Here is a 25,493-nt window from a genome sequence, read left to right as displayed (position 1 = left end):
TGGCAAAGCCCCAGCCCCACTAATCTCTTTACCTAATGTCCTCCTGTTCTTCCACATAAGTATGAGCTTATTTCCTGAACTAAACTACCGTGCGTCTTGCAGTTAGTTATTAATAGCTATTGTTTGAAAAAGGCCTTTATTTCAGCAGAAAGTGATTCCTTTGTAATCCTCACTCAGTTCAGGGCAGCTGTGGAATCTGCCCATGACACAKCCTCTGGCATCGCAAATGCAGGCCTGGTATTTTCTAAGCATTGTTAGTCTGTACATTGTCATCAGACTGAGGTAAGATTGATTTTCAGCAAAAGTAAGAAAGAGTAATCCAGAATTAAATATAATTTTGCCAAATGCATGGAGGAAATTCTCAAACAAATGCCCTTCCTTTACGAACTGTTTGCAGCCTTGTCTGCTTTCACTTGGAGTACAGTCGCACAGCCTGGAGATGAGAAGTTTCCTTGGGAATCTTGCTGGTAGCTTCAGCTCTCAGTGCAATCTCTTACAGTATCACGCTGTGTAGAAAGGAATTATTTACCATTTCTGCTATTCTCTGTTTCAGTTGTTTCATTTTAGGACATGTTCCTAGATAAGATTAGTGAAATCCATGTGCTGAAATATGAGGGTGGAATGAGTGGGTGGAGGATAGTCTCGCATCACTTTATATGCATGAATCTGACTAAAGCAAATATCAGGGGAAAGGAAAGAGTCAGTGTTTGTTTATTCCAATTACTCATGCTTTTTTATTTCTTTTAATGCCCTACAGGCCCACTTTTGTTAGCTGCAAGAATATCTAGCAGCTATCTGTTGAGGACTAGGTGCTTGAATAGTCTTCAAATTCCAATTTTTTTTCCATTTTAATTCCATTCTTTYATCCATTGAGACTTCAGGTTCAGGCAGATTGTAGTGTTAGATGGGCGCTTAGACAAATTTGAAATGCCATCTCTTTTTTGCTCTGTGTTTAGGCCCAGATTAGCTGAAGTGTCTCACATTTCTGCAGAGGAAAGTATCTTTCTGCTAGGCTCAGTTTGGTATTCAAACCTTGCAGCAGCTGCTGCTGTCAAGACTGGGAGCCTTCTTTCTACCAGACATACACTTGTGKTTTTTTTTTCACTGTACTCCTCACGAATTCTTGTGCAAGGGTTGGCCAATCTGTGATATTTCTCTCCTGTGGCAGCACTCCCCTGGGAAAATTCGTCATTGGGAATCTGAAGATAGGAGCTTACTTTTGCACCCGTCTGGCTCCTAATCTTTAGGGCTCAACAGTAGTGACTGATGAGAAGGGGGTATTGAGGAGGGARAAACATTTTCTGCCCAGCCTTGTTACTTCAGAAAGGATCTTGCTGCATTATAACCTGTCTACCCCAATCTTACTCAATTAAGAGTGTAAAACAGACTGTTTTGTGAACAATGAACAAAGAAACYCAGTTTCAATAGAATTGTATGTTTTRCTCCTTTCTCTCACTCTTCAAATCTTAATTTTCCCTTGTGACCATCCTTCACCTTTCATACTTTAATTTCCCAGTAAATCCCTCAAACTTCCTGCATGTCTCCCAACTACCTGCCATATTTCCCAGCTATGGGATGGGGAAGAGGTGGTAAATAGCCAAGCTCGCAATATCTTAGTTCCTCTGATGTCAGTGCCAATTCCTGAATATGCATTAGGCTGTTCTATAAAACCTGGGAAAACAACCTATATCTACTAAAATTAATTTTCTTTCCTCAGGCCTTTTTTTCCTGTTCCTGTGTCCTACTGATGCTAAACATAACTCGATGCAGATACCACAGCAAAAGTGCAGATCTAATATTCACAGAGATTTGCTCATTTTATGAAGGAAAAAAMCAGCAAAAAGAAAAGCCAGTAATTACAGGCTGGTAAATAGAGTTGGTATGTGCCCTAGCCAAGTATTAATGAAGTCTCCTAGCCAAGCTTTGGGGTCCTGAGAGTGAATGCARCATCATGCATACCTTCCTCTGTCCATGGGGAGATAAAATTAAACTTAGAGGTTAATCCATTATCTAATTTTGATCTAATGTTGGGCCAAATGTACTCATCTCTAATGCAAGACCAGCACGCAGAGAGTGTGCAAAGGTTCTGTCCATTGTAAAGATTTATACGGTTCACATAYTTTGGTTGGATCTCGCTTGCAGTCACTCCGATCTACTGGAGAGACTTAAACAAACCTCGGCGTTTATTTATTTAAAAATCAAGGGGATTCAGCGATATTTCGGGTTTCCGAGAACCAGCGAAGGGGAACGATCCCTGCCCGCCACCGCACGGCTCTGCCAGGCTCTCGCGCGGGAGCGAGGGCTGGTGGCACGGCCGGGGGCGCCCGCGGGGATTAAGTCCCCGGCCGCTCTGCGGCTCGGAGCCGGCTCGGCTGTTGCGCCCGGCCCTGCTGCCTCCTCCAGCGGCCGCCGAACCGGCGCTGCCCGTCCCGGCCTCCGCTCGCGGCCGCGCCCCACTCGGCGCCGTCACCGTCACCGTCACCGTCACCGTCACCGTCACCGTCACCGTCACCGTCACCGTCACAGCAGCGGCGGCCGAGCCGAGCCAGGCCGGGCGGCGGAGGCGGAGCCGAGCCTGGGGCGGGGCGGGGTGGTGGCTGTCGCTGCCCCAGCGTGGGGTGGGCGGGCAGCGCGGTGCGGTGCGGGGTGATGGAGGCGTCGGCCCTCACCACCCGCGCCCGGGTTCACAGGGCCCACTGAGGCCCGCCCGCAGCCGCCGCCGCCAGAGCGCAGCCGCCGCTCGCCCGCCGCTGCCAGCCTCCACTGCAGGGACATGGCCACGGAGCCCCCGCAGCCGGCGGGGCGCCCCGACGGCGGGCGCGGGTGCTACGCGGGCGGCGGGCGCGGCGAGACGGAGGAGGCCGAGGCCGCGGCCCAGCCGGTGCTCGGTGCTTCCCCGGGCCCCGCAGCGGCGGGGGGCGGCCGGCGGCGGGCGCTGAACGGGTGTGTGCCGCTGTCGCACCAGGTGGCCGGGCACATGTACGGCAAGGATAAAGGCGGTGAGCGGCGGCGGGGGCGGGGAGGGAGCGGCGGGCCGGGCCGCGTCACCCGGGAAGGGGGTCATATGAATTTTCGCAGACCGGCTGTGACGGGCGGGTCTGGCTTCCCTCATGGCCCGAAGGCGAAGAAGCAGCTCGTGGCTGTCGGGGCGAGGTTCGATGCGGACGGGAGCGGCGCCGGGGGGCGAGGGCAGGACTCGCCGCCGCCGTTTCCGAGCTCCCGGCGACGGGCTCTGTCCGCACCTGTCCGCCGGAGGTGCCMCAGCAACGCGGACGGTCGGTGTTGGGGCCTGGGGCAGTGCCGAGGGACCGGGGCCTCCCTAGGAAGGCTAGAGAGGGGGCTGGTCGAGCTTCCTCGCTGCGACAGGCTGTGGATGGAGCGGTGTTGCCGCTGCCAAATTTCGTTCTTCTGGTCCTTTTTCTAAATGGCATTGGCCTGTCAGGATGTAGTAGTTACCAGGCACCTTTAAATCGAAGGGCTTCTGCCGTTCAGCTGCATTTTGTCAGGCACCTTTTAAAAGAGGGAATTCAGGTGACAGCACGCTGGTTCTGTCAGAGCATATGTCAAAACCATGATTTATCTTACGAGACCACCTGAACCTGTGGCCGCCAGAAACTTCAGCAARTTATTATTAAGCTGTTGTTATTTGCCTGTTTGCCATAGGGTTTGATTATAAATCTGAACCAAAGGCTACTAAGTGAGCTAATAATACAAATACATGAGGACACAGCATTTTTAAGTATGTCTCCACTAGCTTTAAATTTATTTTAACTCCATGTTGAGGAGTCATGTGTTGGCACTTCGGTTGAAGGGGCCTTTTAACATAGGCAGTAGTCAGTGCCAAAGCAAGCAGCCAAGTTAATGTTGCTGAATGATATTTCTCGCATTTGGGGTAACTCCTGCCTCTCAGCCAGATGGAAGGCATGCATCCATTCAACTTGCAGTGTGCCCTTTGAGAGTAGCTGTAATGAGTACCTTCTGGCACATTGCCTTTGAATTCTGTCGGTAGGAACTGCCCCTGCTGAATAGGCCAAGGGGCTGAATTATAGAACCCTGTCAGCCATCCAGTGAATGAAATTACAGTACTAATGGCATTGTGAGTTTGTCTTATCTACAGCCTACATCCATGGTGTGTCTTGCTGCAGATAATCTCAAAAGAAAAGTCATTCTTTTCTCTGCCCCTGCCAAGGGCTGAACTTCAGAACCTTGTCAATCATCAGTGAGTGGAATTACAGCACTAAGGGCGCCGTGAATTTGTCTTATCTACAGCCTGTGTCTATGGCATGTCTCGCTGCTGATAATCTCCACAGAAAAGTAATTCTTGTCCCTTGCCCCAGCTGCAGATGGTGCAATAAAATGTAGATGGAGGTGTATTGGATCCTTGAAGCTGTATGTGTTCCTTGTGCATATATCATAGCATGAGGTGGGATCAGGCAAAAAAAAATCTCAATTGAGGGAGAGCTTCACCTTTGGCTGATTAGTCTTACTGCAGTTAGGTCAAGCAGCACAGATGATCATCTGTATTTTGGGTGCCACTCTAATGGGTTAAGTAAAGCTAGCTCCACTATATCTCACGGCCAAGACCAAGAGTTTTCTGCAAAGGTACCACCAAGGTTGATGGTCTCATCTTGGAAACTGTTTTATGTTGAAGTGAGGACCGAAGCTGCTCTGGTACTCATAGCTCTCATTTTTGTAACTCAACTTTCCCTTCTATTCCCACATACAAACAGAGTGAGGATTTGAAGGTATCCAAAATATTTTTAGCTTTTTTTTTTTGTTAGTAAAAGTACACTGTAAAATTTCTTTGCCATAGGGTTCCCTCCTCCTACATAACCTTCCTTTTTCCCTTTGCTCCCTGTGACTGCTACTGCCTTGCAAAGAGAGGCCTCTCACAGCCTCTCTGCGTGCACWTGTAGACATTAGGCCTCTGTGCATTATGACTGCCCTTTTGTTGAGTGCTGTGTGCAGTAGTTCTTCCCCCAGATAAACTTTGTAGTAACTAAAGTAACGACTTCCGTAGGCGGGTAGAGAGAGACAAAGGCTGGGATATACCACCTTAGACAGTCTCCTGCACCTGGCTGTGGTTTGGTGCCTTTACCCCAGCAAAGTGCTGGAGATCCCCAAGCCATTAGCAGGATTCTGTAGCTAAAAGGGCCATTCTCCTTTAGAGTAACTTGCTTGCTCTTTTCAGAATGGTAGCAAGTTTTGCATCCACAGCCAGAGAGAAGCGTTTGTGAGATATTTCAGGATTTTATTTTCAGCGTAGTTCTGGTGCTTCTTCAAAAATGGTAAGTGTCTTTTTTGTATATTAAAACAGTACTATTCCCTATCTGTGCTGAAAAACCCCAGGAAGCCTACAACAAACCCATGACCAACATCCATATGTTAGTATGAACTGCAGGTGATGGTATCTGCCTTTCGTTGTGAATCAGAGGGAAGGCTATGGAGTTTACATCTTTATGTTTTATGTTGAAACATATCTCTGTTTTCAGGCCTGCCTCAGTCACAGTGACAAAGTAGGTGATATGGTCTSTCAATAATGCAGAGAATGAGGGAACTTTAGATGTCAGTTTACATTAAACTCTTCAAGTAATATGTATCAGTCCAATAGTGTATGGATTCTGCTTCCAGGAATCTATGCCTGGTCTTTCTACTTGATAGGTTGTCTGCTTGTTTTATCAAAGCCAAAATGCAGATTTTTGAGGAGTGTGTGTTATAAAACTTATTTTAATGTTGTGATTGTTAGCAATTCACATATAGGACATGTGCCATTCAAGTACTTGATGCTCTTTGCAGAGTGGTTTCCAGCACAAGCAAAAGGGTACAGGGAGGGGGAACACAAGCTTCTGTGTCTTGAAGATGTCATGGTAGTCTGCACATGTTTTGTGGCAATATTTTTCTAGTTTTGGAAAGTATATAATCTAACTTAAAGCAAGAAACATGACTTGAGAGCTGTTTTAGGCAAATTTTAAAAGCAAATATTTGGCATAGCCAACTATTGAAACAACTCTTCTAAGTCTGATAGTTGTTTTAAAGTAAATATCTTGGTCTCTAAAGATTTTGTTTMGTTTCCAAGACTGCACAACAGAGCCCATTCATAGATAATGGTTCTTAAGAGGTGAAAAACCCAATTGCTGTTACAAGTGCAAACKCTCTTTGGGTTGCAAAGCTCCTGTCTCATTTTTCTGTTTTCTCATGTGGTAATTGAAAATGGAACTAATTTTGGATACAGTTGATACTTTTGATACCCTTCTAAGCRAAACAAATCACTGTCTGAAAAGCTAGAAATTTATCCTAGGAGGAAATTTCTTTTCCTGAGGTGGGTTTTTGGTTGTCCCTTGCACCTGGTGATGCARCTGAGTACACATTTCAGAGGGATGCAGTTACTTTCCTCCATTCTTGCCTACATTCATCTCTTGAGTATCCACAGATACTTGGTTGCATTTCTTGTGCAGGTATTCAGAAATATTGGTGACTGGAGAGTCATTAAGGCTGTTTCACGGGGGTATTTTGGAGGGTTTTTTTATGCAGCTTGATGAAGGTGTTGGGTGGCTGAGATGAATTTCTGTACTGTAATTATGGGTGATACAAATAGCTTGGAGTGCTGTAGGGATGATACTTCTTGTAGTAAAGACATACTCTTTCTGAGCTACTAGTATAGATGTACATTCACAGGACATTTATTTCTGTTCTAATAGTGAGAAATGCATTTAATGTGGTACACCTTTAACTTCTTGGCATTGTTGGAAAACAATTTATGAATTCTTTTAAAAGGGAGTGTCTATGTAATCTTCTTTAGTTAATGGTGGGGTTTTTGGGAGTAGGACTTTTAATGTCAAATCCCAGTACTGTGTTGGCCTTGGGCAGAGCTACACCTAGAAAATCATTCAGTGGCTAGAAATAAGAGAATATTATGCAAACCTCTTCTAAGGGTTATGTGTAGGAGCTAACAATTTTGTCTCTACTGTTTGTGTAGTGGAAGCACTATAGCTTTTCAATAGGCTGTCCTTGATGGAAAAGCCACTATTTCTGTGAAAAAAAGGCAAAAAAAAGCTGTACCTCTTAAAACTAAGTCCTGAAGGAAATGCTTCTCTTCTAGGCATATTGCAGCATCCAGATGGGACTGTCCTGAAGCAGTTGCAGCCACCACCTCGTGGTCCCAGGGAGCAAGAATTCTACAACAAGGTGAGGGTCCCACAGTGTGTAGGAGGTGGGCTTGCTCCAGGTGWAATGAGGGATGTGCTTCCTAGAGAAGTACATCCTTATCATTGCAGTTGGGAAAGTGCAACCTAAATACCATGCCGTGGTAGTTCTGTGCTCTCTAGAACTTTCTGCTCTTTGCATGTTAATCTCCATGCCTGACCTACTTCACTCACAGGATTTGAACTTGCTTATTTGTTCATGGGATGGCAGAATTTTCACAGCATCTAAGATTTTATTGARAAGCCCTGTCTCGCATCTGTGTTTAAAGGGTTGTGTGTTTGATCCCAATTTTATGTCTCTTTAGAATTGCTTGCATCTAAATTTAGCATTTAGCCTAGTCTGGTTTACTGCTAGAAGTATTGCTCTGTTCACTGTATTAAAACTGTTGAGTGTTCAGCTCCTTTAAAAAGTCAATCAAAATCAAAATCTCTAGTTGTTTTAACTGCAATTGTTGTATTTTTCCTATTGCTCATCTTCGGTTTGGTTTTATCAGTAACTTTAACAATCCAGACCAGAAAAGCTTTGCTTTCCTATAAACCGTTTCTAGAGCCTGTACTCTCCTACCTGCCTGTGATAGTCTTTTATGTGTTTTTCTTGTGTCGCATTGATATTCCATGCATTTCAATGGCATATTAGATATGAAAAACTCTAGATATCTTCRCACTCAGTGTAAGAGGAGTCTTGAAACCCTCTATTTGTTGTGGTATTTGGCTCGGATTTTGGTTGGTATCTTTTTCCCTAAAAGGGTATTTAAGTTATCAAAAGATCTKGCAGGTTTTATGGAAATGTCTCATAAACAAACTAAGCAAGGTGCTTTAAGTGAACAGTGTGTTTGCATACTAGCATTATTTGGTAATTCTCATGATGGGACAAAACAGCAGCTCTTGAGTTACTAGGAGCCGGTTAAATGTAAATATTTTTCTGAGTTTCTCTGCGACTCTCATTGAGATGAGGTTAAGAAATACACTGTCCAACCTGAGTGCTAGCTTCASTAGAAGGAGAAAGCTTGAACAAACTCCTTTGGGCAACAGGCTACTTACTGTTTTGGGAAATCCTGAGGCAGAAACAGGAGCATGCTGTCCCTGCCTAAAGCTAGCAGGTAGTGGTAAGTTCAAGTATTGCTTGGACATGACTCTCTTTGAGATGAGGTTGAGAAGGGGCTCTGTGTTACTGCCCTTGTTACTGTTCTGTGAAGAAGTCAGATCTCAATGTTATGACTTGCAAAGTAAGGCTTCAATTCTGTCTTCTAAAGGCCTTGCTGGGTTACTTTCAACACTGAATTATTTTGGTTATAAGCTGTCTTGGAAAGGAATTAGGCAATTCTTGAAAAATAACAGAGGAAGGGAAAGGTGTCGACATGATTAGTTGTGTGTGGACTAGAAGGCCTTTTTCTGGGAGAAGGGAAAGAGTGCAAATACATAAGTGTTGTGTAGTGAAAGTACAGGAGAAAGGTCTTGGGGATTTGTTGCTTTTCAGTGATTAACTGCTATTATGTTTGCTCTTAGGCAAGAATTGTGTAATGTGTGCTATAGACATGTAAGCACTACATATTGTTATAGGATGAGGGTTGTTGTGGGTTGGGAGGTTCAGAGTAAGGTACAGTTTCACATGCAGGTTGAGTTGATCCAATAGCTCATTGCTGAAATGCCTTTCTTCCTATTCCTGCCATTTACCTTGTACCATGATAGTGCTTTTTGGACATTATTGAACTGATTTGACCTATTTAAAAGATGGCAAAACTTTCTTGTCTTGGTAGTTTTCTGGCAGTTTAGGTGACTAAGCTGACAACAGTGGAATCTGACAGGAAGGCTGCCTGGCTTTGGTGAAGGTTTGGTGACTTGAGTTCAGCCCATCGAAGAGCTGTAATCAAAGAGACATTATCACCTTAGAAAAGGCAGATAGGCCTCCAGAGATCGAGGGAAGGAGAGTTTTAACCACTCCTTGAGACAGGGAGTTTAAAAAGTGGCCAGGTACAGGAGATGGTAAGAAACAGTGCAGAAATGAAACAAGTGAAGTAAGACTGATGAGTCCCAAGCTCTCACTTTGTCAGGGCAAAACAGCAGGTCGGTTGGTAAGATCAAAACAGGTTGTTCATTAGTATATGTAGATTAATTGCAACCTTTCTTTTTTAAATTTTGCCGGCTTTTTTCGTATGTTTTTATAGCCGTTTTGTCTGTAGATAGGTGAGATATTGTTCCCTTTGCATCCCACCTCATACTAGCATGAATGAAAATTAGGTATAAGGGGGTGTCTTTCTTTCTGCAACAGCACACCTCTCATGTGMAGTAACTGAGAAGCTCTGTGTTAGCAAGATCATGAACATGTCTCAGTTTCAGCTGAATGAGTCAGCTGGAGAGCAGCTATCACAGATCTGAAGCAGAAGTGTCTTCCAGTAACCAGGAAGTGGTATTTCAGTGTGCGGTCCTAGCGCTTGTGAGCTGAAGGCTGCAGGGAATGTGTCATGATAGAAGATACTGAGACATTAAGAGACAAGTTTGACYAGAACTCTGGTATATATTTAATGTGATACCAGGTATTATCTTCTGTTTGGACCAAGAATGCCTTCTCTTCTGAAACTGCTGGATTWGCTTGCAGCTTTCTTTGTGAATATGACAGAAGTAAAAGTCTGTGTCAGTGAATCACCAAAAGATTTTTCCCTTGTTATTGACGGCATATTTTCTGTTGAGCATGAAGCTGAATACTTGGCAGTAGAACCCAAATGAAATGGGCTTCCATTTTGGAATGGAGACTTGAGCAAGACATCTACTGCAAATTACTAATAAATGGTCCAAAACCTGCTCAGAAGTGGGTGGCATCTGAAATTTGGAAGAATTGCACAGGTCTCTGTCAAATCTGGAAAATTATTGAAATAATTCCTACTTGGACTGCTGTCAGATTACTTTTCTGTTTTCCTCATACTATATTTTCTGTTAAGCAGGTTTTTTTCTTAAAAGATTATTTCACCCAGTAAAGCAAACTTTTATCTACTGCAGCACTATGTCTCATTCTGTACTGATAGGGAAAGGGCTTGCCATGTATTATGAGGGAGGGGAGACCCAGAGCATGACAAGATTATCATGAATACTTTCTGTGATAAAACAGGAGAACAGTGGGCTGTTTGGACTCGTTTAGAGCCTACTGTGCGCTGCTTCTCACTGGAGTGCGACTTTTTAGCTATTGATAGCCACTTGCTATTGAGTTCTGTAAATCTGAGTAATTATCAAATGAAAATAATAACATTTTAATTTTGTTCCTACAAATTCCCTTTCTGTACCTGATGGTATAAACTCCTTGTAAGCATTGCCTGCATATGGAGTGTTTTACTAGATATTCTGGGTACCCTTATCTCTGTGAAAAAACACAAGTTTTTTAACCGTGAAAGGCTACAAAATACTTTGTTTTCAACAGGTATGAACAGCAAGAGAATKAAACTAATTGAAGTATAAAGGTGGTGTTTATTTAAGAACTATCTAGACTGCTGATCCGTTGTTTCTGTATAAGAGCAATGCGCTGTGAGAATGTGTAGGTAATGTGCTGTGAGAATGTGTAGGTGGAGGTACTCCAAAGGATTACTTTTAAAGGAGTTTCAGGAGAGAGCAATATACAGTGATGTGGGAACAGGGAAATAATGTGGTTTGAAAAAGCAGTCTTTTCAGTTAAAGAGACTAAAGTGGTAAAAGGCAGTGTGAGCTTATGGTAGGCTGCCTATGCAAGCATGCTAAGAAATCCAGAAGTGGCCTGTTCCTCAGTGTATTTTTGATTTGGCTTCAGCATGCTTTATGCCAAGGCTCGTTTCTCTGCTGAAATGGTCTAATTTAGTTCAGCAGTGTTGGGAGGAGGAGACCTATCAGCCCTCCTGTGGTGCCAGGTAAGTTGAAAAATGTGAGARCAGTGTCCTTTGAAAAGGTTAGTGCAGGCATTACATTAGGTAACYCCCTGCTTAGCTGGATGTGGAGCTCCTGTCTCAGCCACGCTGGGCTGTACCTCACGGTGCTCTCTGCTAGCATAGCTCTCTCTTCACAGGGCTTTCCTTAGTTTGTCATGTCAAGAATGTAACATTGCAGAAACTGTTGGCCTTCAGAGAGGGAGGAAGCTGGCATGTCAGGCCTTAAATAGGACAGCTTCTTTTGTGGGCACTAGAGGAGAGAGATTGGCCTGCAAGRAGGGGACTCTGCTCAGGTGAGACCTCATCTGCAGAGCTACATCCAGCTCTGGGGTTCCCAGCAGAGGAAGGAAATCAGCCTCTTTGAAGTGAGTCCAGAGGAGACCTCCAAGGTGGTGAGAGGTCTGAAACACCTCTGCTATGAGGAAAGGCTGGGAGAATTGGGGTTGTTTAGTCTGGAGAAGGGCTTTGGGGAGAGCTTGGAGCCCCTTCCAGTTTCTACAGAGGCTCCAAGTGAGCATGGAAAGGGACTTTGAACAAGGGCCTCAAGGGACAGGACAAAGAGGAATGGCTTCCCACTGCCAGAGGGCAAGGTTAGATGGGATATCAGGAAGAAGTTCCTCCCTATGAGGATGGTGAGGCCCTGGCACAGGTTGCCCAGGGAAGCTGTGGCTGCCCCATCCCTGTAAGTGTTCAAGGCCAGGTTGGACRGGGCTTGGAGTAACCTGGTCTAGTGGAAAGGGTCCCTGCTTATGGCAGGGGAATAGAACAAGATAGTCTTTAAGGTCCCTTCCAACCCAACCCATTGTGTGATTCTATGAAAACTGAGGAAGAGAGAATTTACAGTTGTCGTTATCTTTGTGACTGTGGTTTCCTACAGGCTGTGTGTTAAGCATGAAGAGATGGAGTTTTTCATAATGTTCAGTAGAACAAGAGAAGGTTGCTGAACTGYTTTGAAATGGCTACTCTTTCACTTCTGATCCTGGCATTCATTTAGTGCAGTTGTAAACCCGTTACTGTGTGTAACTGTTCTGAGCATGGCCTACTGAAGTTGAAAGTTTGCTAATGGAGCAGCTAATAAACTGGACTTTTATGCTTAACAGATCAAGAAATGTTTCTGTTTCATTTTAATTTCAATTATCCTGCGGTCACTGTGTGGTGACACTTGGGGGATAGGTAGCACACCTTCCCTCCTCATGCTGCCTGCYGAAAACTGTCCTGAGAAAGGTCCTGCAGCATGGACAGCTTCCAGTTGATTTTTTTCCCTCCTCCCTGTTTGCTGTACATCAGAATTGTCTTAGCTGGTTCTAGTGGTGTTGCCATATTATGGCTCCAAGTAACATAACTGCAATGGTATAAGGTTTCCAAGGCTATTGTAATGCAACTCTTACCCAAATTTTCAGATAGTCCTGTCCCAGGTGCAAGGGTTATTTCGCACAGTTGGAATGGAAAGGTGGACAGGGCTCTCCCAGTCCCAGCTCAGCTCTGGTAAACTATCTCTGGCGAATGCTTGTGAATCAAGGGAACTGATTGACTGCATACAACATTGTGAAAAGATAATTCAGCTAATCACCTGTCTGTTCTGGTGAACAGGTCTTCCACCTGTGCCTAGTTAGTGATGGCTCTGTTAACTGCTCTAGCAGTAGTCCGAATGCAAGGAAACTGTTACCACTGGAGACAGCAGAAAATGTTTTTCACTCTTGCTGTGCATCCTAAAAGTAAAGCCAGGGTATAAGAGATGCAAATAGCTCCGGCATATAAAAGTGATTTACAATGGTTAGGTGAGAGTTAGGCACTTGAAAGCTAGGAAGGAATGGTTTTGTGGTTGCCTACACAATTGTTCTGAAATTGYTTGAATGCATCGAAATGCTGCTTTCCATAGGGCAATGACGTGTTGTTGTTTTACTTTCCCTAAAGARCTCACTAACTCATTTTACAGCCTGATACAAGGCAGAATAAATGGTTTGTACAACTTTTGCTGTCTCTTCTGTTACAGTCTTTGAGTTTSTAACCATGTACTAGTGCAACCCAGTTATGTTAATATTTCTAAAGCCCAGTTCCTTGTGCTTCTGTGGTTACAGAGAAGCAGTGGTCAGGAACTGTGCCCATTTGGACCATTACCAGTAATATTCTCCTTACTGTTTTATTTATTTCATTGTCAATAACCTTCTGCATCTCCTAGGCTGTGTCTTTTAATTTCTGCTTGATGCTTTCTTTTCTGCAGTGTCTAATTTTAATTAATATTTCAGYAGCTTCAGGCAGTGCAGAAGACTTGTGGTGACTTCCCCCGCTCTCCATGGCATAAATCAAGCCAAAGGTCTGAAAGATGGGTTTCGGCCTGAAAGCTTTTGCACAGAATTGCAAGAACTGCCTCATAAGGCTYATCCCCCTTTCAGCCTATATAGCACAAATCATGATCTTGCAGCCTCTGTTCCATAAACTGTTCTCTGCTAGTGACAGGAAAGGAAAGAGATTGGGGAAGCAMATTATGTCTTGTTTCAGAATGAATTATCTTAGTTTGTAAGCTCAGTTAAGTGCTTTTATACTCTTGATTTACATGATTATCCTTGGCTGAAAACRGAGTGGATAATGGCCATTGTGCGGGTATTGTGTACTAAAATACCCTTTATCCTGTGATCACATCTCCAGCTAAGGTTTTGATTTTCAGTCTTGTATGGGTAAAAATATAGGATACATGTTTTTTTAACATCTTATTTTGGAGATGCAATGCCTTGCCCATTCCTTTCATTTGGAGCTGGAACTCAAAAGGATCTTTGGCCGTGTCTCATTCTGGTACATCTGGATCTGCCGCATTGATGGCAAAGATACTGGTACTGAARTGTACAAATTACCTGTTGGCAAACATAGCAAGCATGTTCTGTTGCAGTTCATTCCTGCCCTCAGCATAATTCCTTCTGCTGAGAAACTGTAGAAAGGATCCTGTTTTGCTGGGGAAGTGGGCAAACTGGCATGTGAAATTGCCTCTAAACCATGGGCCTGGGCAGATGTAATAAAGGGAAGGACACACAGTATTCTTAACTAATGAGAACTCAATGGCTTTTTGGCAAAAGTTGTGAAGTATTGGTAGCTGGTATTCAGATCTTTTTCACATGGGGAGTTGTCTAAGAGAGATGAAGGATGAGGTATAGCTGTAAGAATCTGATGAGTTCCTAATACTGTTCCATAAATATGGTTTTTTATTCTTCACTATTAAATGACTGGACAGTAAGAYTTAGAAAATACAAAAGATTTTTGTGGTTCTTGCACTCTACAGCAAAAACAGGTTTGGGATAAACACACTACAGAGAAGGAAGTTAACTTATTCTGTTTCCCATGCTCTTTGAGGATTGTATGTCACAGAATAGACTACAACCTGCTTTAATAAATCTAAGAAACGGTTTAAAAAGGGAGACTGTAAAAGGCCATTATTGCAATTTGATGCTGTTGTGGAACTACTGGGTGGAGTTGGTAACAGACTGAGTAGTCTACAGTCTGTGACATGCGAATAAGCAGGAAAAAAAAATCCTGTTCTCTTAGCAACCTGATTTTGAGGAATATTCCTTACCAAGAGCAGATCTGGTTGAAAATGAAGTGAAAATGCATGGTTGTAAAGTGCACAGTATGTTAAATTGCATTAAGACACAGCACAGTGCTCCTGCTCTGCTGGAAGGTGATCAAAGTGCTTTTTCAGAGTGGATAAAATACTGTTTAGACTTCAGGATGCTTCAGAATATGGATCAACTTGCTAATACATGTTGGTGTTATACAGCAAATACTTTGTTAATTWTAAGTTCATTTAAAAGTAGGATGTGGTTGGTGAGCTGCCAGAATGAGATTGAGGAAAGTATAGGTTGCCTACATGAAAGAAAAACAAAATAAATTCAATCTCGAAAAAAARTTCTATCTTCAAGAGTAAAGAAAAACCAAACAGGCTAGTATTATGAGAACATTGTCAACTGWGGATGCACTGGAGGGAAGGGATGCCATCGTGGAGAACCTTGATGGGCGTGAGAAGTGGGCCAATGGAAACTTCACRGAGCTCAACAAAGAGAAGTGCAGGGTTCTGCACTTGGGTCAGAGCAATCCCAGACATACAGACAGTTTGTRCGGAGAAGGGATTGAGAGCAGCCTTGGGAGAAGGACTTTAGGTTGATGTTTGTTGGAAAGCTCACCATGAACTGGCAGTGAGTGTTCCCAGCCCAGAAAGCCAATGGAATTCTGGGCTGCATCCAAAGGATGGCTAGCAGGTTGAGGGGGAGGACATTGTCCCTTTCTACTCTGCTCTCCTGAGACCCCACCTGGARTATTGCATATAGTTCTGGTGTCCCCAACRTAAGAAGAATTTGGAACTGTTGGAGCAGTTCCAGAGAAGGCCATGAATTTGCTGAGGGGGCTGGARCATCTCCCAATGAAGACAGGTTGAGAGAGTTGGGCAGTTCARTCTGGAGAAGACAAGGTTGTGTGAAGACCTCACAGCACCATCCAGTATCTCAAGGGACCGGAGAGGGACCTTGCATCAGGAACCAGAGTGACAGAACAAGGAGTAATGCGTACAAATTGAAAGAGGGGAAATTTAGGCTGTTTATTAGGAAAAATTTCTTTACTGTCAGGTGGTGAGATACTGGAATAGGTTGCCCAGGGAAACTGTCRTTTTCCCAAACCTGATAGTGTTCAAGGACATGTTGGATAAGGCCTTGAGCAACCTGATCTAGTGGAAGGTGTCCCTGCCTATGGCCAGGGGTTTAGGACTAGATGATCTTTAAGGTTCCTTTGAACCCTTRACATCCTGTGATTCTGCAATTCTGTAAATGGCAGTTAAAATGGAATGTCTTGGCYGGGCACTTGGCCACTGAGCCAGCTTAAGGTACTCAGGAGGCTGTGGGACCAGCTGTATGCTGTCACTGCTGCGGAGGAAGAGCATGGAAATGTGCATGGGACTGTGGTAGGGCTGTCTCTGGGTGAATGAACCTACCATCAGTCTGCACCAGTATTGCTGCAGTACATTCCTTCTGTTGGCTGCCTCTTGCAGTACTAGGTAAACAAGCCAACATATGTCTGTGAGGACTTGGTTCTCATTTCTGTCTCTTTGAAATGTAAAATGAAATTTTGCTTATTTAAGTGTAACTGCTAAAGGATTCCTGTCAACTCTTGTTCTCTCGCACTCCTATCTGGGAATATTCAGCTGGGATCAGATTGCTTTCTGGGAAAAAAAAAAAGGCAGAATGTTCTCAGAAAGTGGGACAGCCATACTAGCCTCATTTCCCTTTTGTTATATTGTTCTACCATTCCACTTGTGGTAATTTCAGTGATAATTTAAGCTTGACTAGTTGGTGCTGCTTAAAAAAAAATTATTCTCAGGGCAGAGTTTGTATTAAAACATCCTGGCTACGGGCTTTGCACAACTCGCTTTTGGGTCTATGAGCTTGGATATGGTGGTGGTTTCTGACAGGTCTCTGACTTCCTTTAAAATCCCAAGCATAATTTATGTTGCACCACATAGTGCRTTGCAATAACAGAGCTGTTTTTTGGCACAGCAGTTATGAAGATAGGTGAGAAAACTGGTTGTACTGTACTTCTTCAAGGGTCTAGTGCTTGACTTTCTGCCTTAAAATTTGCTGGATCTCCCTGCCTGCTGGTAGCTTGAGTTGTGCGGTGGGTGACTTCAGGTCAGTGTCTCTCCACCTCTGTTGGGTAAGTGTTATCAAAGAAGAAAGAAAGAATAATAATGGAAGAAATATTTAGTATGTTGAAATTAACAAGTTCCTTATCAGATGACCAATGGTAGTATGTCTTAGCCATTTTTTTAGTCTGTGTTCTCTTATTTTGGCCTCTTGTGGAGAGTGGAATGTGTATTCTGCTCTCAGTTGTTGTACAAGCACGTTGACGTAACCGAACTAAATTCTGGTTAGATTATGGARTAGAGATCTTGATCTGCGATTTGCCATGTATTTTTTGACTACTTACCTAAGAGTCTCGTAAGCTGTTTAAAAGACTGCGTAACAGGTGTTTGTGATGGTAAAAACCAACCCCTGTATTTTCCTGAGTATCCAAAGGAATTGTCTTTGGCTTTAGAGTGCCCTGAAGTTCATTGAAGACTCCAGCTCCTATGCAGTTGAAGCTGAACATAATATCTGACTGTGCTAGTGAGTTGTGAGCACAGGAGAGGCTGAAGGGMAAGAGAAAACTGAGTTCTATGTAAAGAGATTGGCAATGAAACATGATCTCTAATTTTGCAGTTTTGGCAAAAAGGCTCTTATGCCCGTAACTACCTTGCTCTGTGCTCAGCAGGGTGACCTGCAGAAATTGTAGGAAGTGTGGGTAAAGTAAGCAACTTAAACTTGGTTTGTTGTTAATCTTTAGTTGCCCACAAATCTTGTGGGCTGAAAGATTAGATGGGAGTTTGCTATTTTATGAACGCTGGTTTACTTATGGTGGGGTATGGCCAAATGCTYGCTTATGTCTTTCAAAATCCTTTACTGCCTTGCCTCTGTAGTAAGTGGTTATTGGAAAGAAAGAGGGACTGGAACTTGCTGTGGGTGGTGCCTGCGGCTCTTACAACTACTCTGGTATTTTTTCAGTGTTGCTTCTGGTGGMTGTACCTGCAGCCTTTCGGGTGGTTCTCTTGGCTGCTGAAGTTTTGAAGCGCTGCCACACCCTCATAATGGGTCAGGGTTTCCTTTGTCTCTTTTAAAAATGTTTCTGTGCCTGGGGCTGTAAATCTTGCTAGGGTCAAGGCTATATTGGTATATGTAAAATGTGAAAGTGGATGAAATGAGACCTACTTTTTTCTGGTGTTGTTATAGAATGACTTGTTGATAAACATGACCAAATAAGTGTCTCTTTGGGATATTTTTGAGGCTTATTTTAACAGCCTTCATTTTTTGGAAGGTGAGATGGCCAACCCCTTACTATAATGTGGGGTTTTTTTCCTGACTACTGAAAGACTTATGACTTTGTCAAAAATGTGTGCCATCTTTACTTCAAAATCCATTTATGTGATCAGATTGTGGGAATAAATCCTCATTTGTTTTAAACATTCTTTGTAGGTATTTTCAGTGAAAATGATTGCTATGTCCTTAATATGGTTGCATATTAGATAGTAAATTAAGCAATTTGGTATGAAAGCATTTAGTGTAACAACATTARCAAGTATTTAACTTCTGAGATTATTCTGGTATGAGATTTTGAATACAAGCAGAGCTGGCTCAATGCCAGTCCATGTTTGTAGAAACAAGTTCTGTAGACACACAAGTCAAGCCATGATAGTACCACTTTGAAAAGAAGCCAGGGCTGTCTGAGTTGCATAGCCGAGCAGATAGGAATTTCTGAAATCACAGCTGCTGTTTCAACCTCAATTTTTTGCCCCTTGCACCTGCGTGATGCAGGTGGCTGATGTAAGAGTCCAAAGGGAAACGCAGTCTGTGCTCAGGTAATTGGTTTATGATATAATACATACCCAATGGAAGAGGCAATTAAAGTTGCACTATCACCTGTAAATCACGTTTGCTAATTTAAGCRCATGATTTAGCTGCATTAGCTGCTAAAAAAAAATCTCAAATCCCACACTGGACACAGAATTCTCTGCCTAACGTTGGCAGCTGGAGGATATCCYGAAACTCTGAAGGCTGTAGTGCTGCTGCCTTCTGGGAGCAAAGAAAGGTGTTGTTTTGGACTGATATGCCTACTCTGACATTTAAAGTTTCCTACTCAAGTAGTTTTAAAATACAAGTTCTTTTAAACTAACTCTTGAATGTACTTTAGAAGATTACTWTTCTGTCAAAGTTGTATTTTTTCATCAGGACATTTGAGGACAGGTCTGTATTACCAGAACTAGTTTCCTGTTGAAATTTCAACATTTGTTTTACCCTCACTCTGTCATCTATGTCTTAACTAGCCTTTAGAAAAAAGTCTAAATGTCATGTTTTAAATAAGGAAAAGAACATTCCCATTGCCCCAAGCAACTCCTGTTTGCATTAAAAGCAGATGAATCTAGTACAAGAAACCCCAGAGTGTACTTTGGATTAAAAAATYAGGGATGGCAAATTTGCCTCAGAATTAAAAAGTCCTACATGACTGGAAATTATGACTTCATTATGTCTATTAGACTATYGGAGCARCCACGGAARATAGAGAATYTGGAGCATATTCCTGCTATGAATTAGTGGCTGTAATTTATAATGGTCATGTGGTGAGCCCTCCAAATACCAACATCCTGTTTACTTGCTTTCCTGGAGACATTTTATGTCTGTGATATTGGAAGTATTTAGCCTGTGATATGTAGAAGGGGTAACTCCTCAGGCTGAGCTGACACGGAATTGTTTTGCATTTCTTGATTTATTGGATAAAGATGTTATATATGCTAATGCAAAATTTGCTTCTGTTTGTCAGTGTTTGCTGGAGAAATGGACCTCCATTCTTACATTAAAAAAAACACTCTTTCGTGAAATAAAATTGGAATATTGCTGATGTAAGTAAAAATCTAATGGTTTCTTTATTAAGGTTTTCTGAGGTGATAACTTGGCATTTTTCATTAGTYTTCCAGCAATATTGGTAGCTATACCTTTTGGGGCATGAGGTGCATGGGTATATGCCCTGTGTAGTTTTAGGGATGGTTTTGTCATKTTTACATTTATATTTGGTATTCTGTGGCTTGCTACTAGATTGTATGAAGTGAGAAGAAATACTTGTGATGTGTGCTGCTTATGAGGTCCCATTCTGATGAGCAGAAGTGGTTCTGTCYTGCATAGGAACGAGCATAATTCTTGAAATGTCTGGTTTTGTTGCTTTGCCTACACCAACTGACTTCCTCTGATCTTTATTAATTGAGTGCTTATTCTAGTTTGACGTTCAAATACGTTGCAGGCTAACATTGTGGTCTATATTAAGGCCAAATAAGTGCTTTGTATATGTTGTGTCAGACTTATGAGGGGAGTTTCTTACTGGTTCTGGGAGCAAGATAACTTCTTGAGAGACAGAAGTAATGCAGTTAGTTCTGTTATGTCAAAGTAATGATACTGAAAAATGCATTATTGGGAGTTCTGTCTCCATTTAAAATGCCTTTTATCAGGATAYTGAGGAATAGACTATTGGGAAGATACTACTTCTGGAGCTCTTTTCCCCATTTGGTCTTGACTTTGAGCTATTRCACCCCATTATAAATTATCTGAGTATCTTTGTTGTATCCTGCTATTTGAAATACACAGGAGCATATTTGTAATTATTTGCTAAGTTGCAAAGTTTAGTTACCTAATGTTGGTGATAAAAAGTAAGTCAAGGGTCCTGTCTCTCTTAAAAAAAAAACCAGAAGCAGTCTCCTGACATTTCACTTTCTCAGAAGCAAAAGTGCTAATAAATTAGGTAAATGAGTTAATACGTTTGCCTGTTCTTTCAGTTGGATTAAGGGTTTCTCCTTTTCTGCTGCACTTTCAGTCTCCTTCGCTCCTCCTCTTGGTGCTAACCTAAATATATGCATTTGTTCCCAGTAAAGGCAGAATGGTTTCTGCCTCTCAGATCTGCTCAAACTTACTTGGGAAAAGAGCATTTGTGCTGGGGCCAGTGCAGTGCCTTGCCTTGGATGTAAGGTGCTAAAGTGAAAAAAAATTGGGTTTGTACTACTTGTACACACCWTGAAGTAAAGGCAGCAGTCAGTGCTTGGAGTGCTGGCCCAGAAACTGCTGTCTGTGCAGTGGGGAGTACTGAACTGTTATCAAAGAGAGCAGTCAAGTCGTCATCTGCCTGCTGTTAATCTTTCCCTCTCTTCTCTCCCACCCTTAGCTTTTTTTTTTTTCTTGCTTAAATGAGTAAGATCAAGCTACCTTGCAGTCTGCTGGAAAAAGCWGTGTCTTCTACTGGCAGCCCTTGAGGCTCAGTGAAGCAATGTTTTATGCATACACTGATCCCAGGGGCAAGTGAGGCTTTTTGTCTTGGAGCACAATATATCAGTATACCTCATGTTAACATGGAGGGAAACAGGACTTAGACATACAATTATGTGTTATCCTTCGTGGTCATGCCAGCTTGTCAAATCATGAYGTGTGGAGAGCTCAATGCCCTGTGGTGTGACACTGTGACTTGTAAGATACACACCCAGCAATTTCTCTATGCTTACGATAGCAACAGTAGTGATAGAGGGTGTGGTGTTGGGTGTGCTTCAGTGTCATTCTGCACATATTTGTGTAGTTTGAGCTTTGAGGATTCAGCCCCTTCCCTTAGGATCTTTGAAATGGGGCCTATAGCATGAGGTGGTTAAAGGAATGGGTCAAATTCAATACCTTAGTATCCAGTCAGCATGGGTATATCATGCTCTTGATCATTGCCCACTAACAGTGAGGGTGTCAGAACTGGAGCTGGTGGAAGCCCAGGAGAGCCCTGCATTAGCTGTGGAGCAGTCCCTGTGTGTTAGAAGCACACTGGTGTTTTAGTTTGTTTAGTTTTAGTTGGAGGTTTTTGCAGTGAATTTAGCACAAACTCACATTAACTAATTTTAACACTGCTGCTGCATGAGGCACTCTCTTGAGTTACTGGCACTAGTGAGGATAGCCAAGGCTTGCCTTGATGCTCTGAAATAGCATCTGCACTTCAGGTCCATTTTTTTTTTCTCCCTAGTTATGTTAATATTGCAACACTACAGGCATGTATTTTGCGATACCTCTCCTTTATAGCTGCTGTGTCCAGGTATCCCCCACTGTGGTTAAATGTGTCCTGACGTAATGGTCTGAGTTGAGTCTGCTGAGCTGTTAAAACCTGACTTTTTTTGCCTTGCTGCCAACTTTGCCGCAGGCTCTGGCTGCACCGCAGTGCTAGCGGAACCCTGAGCATAACCTGGTCACTCTGCAGCATGCATGAGTATTTGTGTTCATCCACGGTAGGGCTCAGAGACAGGACACCACTCTGACGGCAGCACAACTGGGAGAGCTGTAAAGGGGGTGGGATGAGATGGCTCCTAAACGCAATAACAATCATTGTAACTTAYGCTGCAGTGGATAAAGATATTCCAGTCCACAAAGCATGTGGAACTGTGCTATAGGCAATCCYTTATGTTTGGAGCTMCATCACTGGCTGGGATGGGGGAATCTGGATAAGGRAATGGTTTTGAAACCCTCTCAGCAATGCCTCACATGGGTAACAGTTATACAAATCCATAGCAGATAGTATCCAAGGCTTCATTTTAACTGCAAAGAGTTGTTCCTTTAGGGATACAAGCCAGCTGCTGTTTCCAAACTGCTACTGTTTTTCCTACAGAAGTTGAAAAAATGTTTAAAGCATTAAAGCAAATTAAAAGAAATATATTTGAGTTGTTCATTGTGTCATGTAGCTCAGCATGAGTTGTCTTGGAGAAGACAAAATACTGTCCAGTCTGAGCTTCAATACTTGATCTGATATAAATTAAAAATATTTGGATACATATGATACAGTAATCCTATAGAGTCTTGAGTGCAAATGTGAGAACACCCTTTTCAATAACTAGGCTTTGAAGTTAACAAATACAGTTCAGAATTTTACTCAAAATAAGCCATAAATTATGCTTTGAGTTGATGCATTTTTGCCACTTTAAAATTTGAAAGAAAGGATGCCACTCATTTTTGTTGGACTGTGATAATTATCATCCTCATCTTRTATGCTTTTTAAATGTAAAACAAATACCATGGACTTGTGGAAACAAAGACTGTAAGAAAGTATAATTATGGGACAATTGGAAATGGTCATGGTTTAACCCAGCCAGCTACCAGGTCCCATGCAGCTACTTGCTCACTCCCCCATCAGCAGAAATGAATGTATTAAAATTRTGATCTCTCCAACCCTCCCTAATTTATTTCAGGTTTATGACTCCGACTGTTGTGACAGCATTCTTCTGGAGCTGCGGGAATATCTGCCAAAATACTTCGGTGTCTGGTCACCACCTACTGCACCAAATGGTACTGTTCTAGTTTTATCTCTTAGATCAAAACTTACTTAAAGCAAAATTCTTTCTGGAGACTGATTTCTGGCAGTTGTGAACTCTGTGGATTTTTTTTTTACTTGTTTTGGAACCCACTGATGTTCTGTCAGGAGCTGGATCTGACTACAGTTGTCGTCCTGTGGCTGTATAAGGTCTTTGGGATCTTCCGYCTAGGGAAGATGGGATGTGACTGTCCAGCAAAGGTTTCCTGTGTAGCTGGGCCTGATGCACATCACTCCAAAACTGCTGCTCTGGGTGGAGTTCTGGTGGAGGAGTGGGCTGGTTGCATGGTTATGTCCAGTCAGGCCATTAAAGCAAGAAGCACCTTGTGGCTGTGGAAGAAAGGAAACATGGATAGTCTGGKGTTAAGGGGAAGCTTTCAAACTGGAATCTGCTGCTGGATGTCCAGAGCCTGGATCCCATCACTGTGCCTTACCACACAAAGCACTTATTTCAGCAGGTACCACACTGGTGAGCTCCACTTGTCAATCTCTTGTTTCTAGTTTGAATGAAACAAAGATCTAGTGTCTTAAAATTTGTGCTAATATAACATTAGGAGTCAGGAAGAAAATAGTGTTTTGGTAGAACAATTGGAAGATTGTCTCTTCAAGAGAAAATAGATATTATTGTTGTATTTAAAACAGAAAGCAGATTTTCTTCGGGGGACTTTTCTAATTCATGCTGGGAAATGGAGCTTCTGGAACACACACAAAGGATGCTGTGGAGTCTATTTAAATGTGTGGGCACCAAAACTAGATGCCATGCACATTTAAAATAACTGTCCTCTTTTGCTTATGCTGTCACTTGATAGACTTGTTTTCCAAAGAGAGTAGTAAGATAGTATCCAAAGACATGGTGTAATGTCTACAGGAAAAAATGGAAGGAAGGTTGTGGTAGTACTGGCAGCTTCTTGGCTCAGATTTGACTTCATGCTTTCCTGCTTGGCACTAGCTTAGATAGCTCTACAAGAGCTATCTTTTTCCTTCCCTCACAAATGTYGTGGAATTCACTTAATATTCCTTCTCAATTGCAAATATTTTTTTCTAATTCCAGTATGATGTAAGATGTGAAAATATGTGATCTAACCAAGAGAAGTAATTCAACAAATTCCTTTTTTGCTTTGGGAATTCAATWGCACTGTGCACCACGAGGCTGGATTTTGAAAGGTCTCCACCAGTCATTCAGGCATAGGCAGCAGGAATAACTGTTTGAAGGAAGAGAAACTTTTGATTTTGTTTGTTTTTCTTCCTGAAAAGGCTGTGCACTATCATGAGTCCTCTTCATAGAAAGCTGTGGTGGCTGTTCAACCAAAACATTGCACTGCCATCTCTGTTGTCTGTAGTATTAATGAGCTTTGTGTAGTCTTGCTAAAAATTAGAGTTGCTTAGCAGAATGGATGTGTGTCTTGCTCTTAAACATAGATTGAAGATATATTTGTAGGTTTATTCCAGTCTTGACTTTTGAAACTTGACCTTTCCCTTGACAATCCCTGCTCTGCAGGCTCTGGGATCACAGCCCCGTACAACTGCTGTGAATAGTGAACTCAGTCATTTCCTGTTGTTACTAAATTGGTCATAGGTGACTTCTAAAAAAGCAAAAGTTAGTTKAGACCGCTCTTAACTTGGTTTGTGACTGTCTCAGAGTTTCTGTGACARGTAAGCAGGAACTGTAGTTGGTAATATGAAGAGCATAACTTATTTCCTTAYGGAAATATTTAGGGAGAAGCATCAGTCTTCTATACTGAAAAAGTAGGTAAGTGGATGAAATTGCTAGCTACAAGGGGTGAAATGTATGAAGTTTAAATGAGAATGTAGGAAGTGTGACAGAAAAGATGGACTTCCACGATAAATTTAATTTGCAGAATAACTCCTGTTGGGCTGAAATCATATACCCAGTGCTCTACTGCAAAGGAAATGGAGGTAGAGGTGGGTGAGATGCTATCTCTCTAAGCTCATCTAAACGAGTTGGATTTGAACTTTAGCTTCACTGGTATAGTGGGCATTWGGGGTTTATTTACAGAGCAGTGGAAAAGTTGTTACAAAGATGCAGAAACCATCTGCTGCTGAGTTTTCTGGGTTTGGCTGCCTAGCTGTTGCCCATACTTTTTTTTTTAAAGTAACTTTACTGCTGCTCATTTCATGCTGTTCTCTAATTTTGTTGCCTAACCTGGAAACAGGAGATACATACAACCCAGCTTCAAACCTTTCTCTTCTTCCTTTGTTGCTGTGGGCAATCGAGACTCTTCCCTGCTTATTCCTGTTTTGAGAGATGTCTCCTAAGTTATGAAAACAAATCAGGTGCCTCCATTGATTTTGTCACTTCTGTCTCCAGTGAGGATTGAATGCACTGGTATGTCTGTGCTGAAGTCTGCAGTAGTTCATGCCATGGATAACTGCTGAATTTTGGTGGTCTTTTGGTTTATCTCCTTTGGGACTGTAAAAAGTATGTAAATAATCAAGCCAAATCTTC

At 42.6% G+C, this 25,493-nt stretch overlaps 1 protein-coding gene across 2 annotated transcripts in view; it reads left to right on the top strand.

The window, feature by feature from the left end:
• The first annotated feature begins 2,613 nt into the window (after window positions 1-2,613).
• IPMK (inositol polyphosphate multikinase) overlaps window positions 2,614-25,493 on the top strand; it is a 41,222-nt gene continuing 18,342 nt past the window's right edge. Inside the window, exons 1-3 of one of the 2 annotated variants that reach the window (XM_057385654.1) lie at window positions 2,616-2,999; window positions 7,100-7,185; window positions 22,905-23,001. In XM_057385654.1, coding sequence (XP_057241637.1) covers window positions 2,774-2,999; window positions 7,100-7,185; window positions 22,905-23,001 — 409 coding nt within the window. In that variant the 5' untranslated portion in view covers window positions 2,616-2,773. Of the gene's footprint in view, window positions 3,000-7,099; window positions 7,186-22,904; window positions 23,002-25,493 lie in introns of both variants that reach the window. The other variant, XM_057385655.1, reaches the window with a different exon arrangement.

The sequence above is a fragment of the Malurus melanocephalus genome, unplaced genomic scaffold (genome assembly GCF_030028575.1).
Source record: "Malurus melanocephalus ecotype Western Australia unplaced genomic scaffold, MMel_1.1 scaffold_851, whole genome shotgun sequence".
In the NCBI taxonomy this organism is placed as follows: Eukaryota; Metazoa; Chordata; class Aves; order Passeriformes; family Maluridae; genus Malurus; species Malurus melanocephalus.
This window is presented reverse-complemented; position numbering and strand designations above follow the sequence as displayed.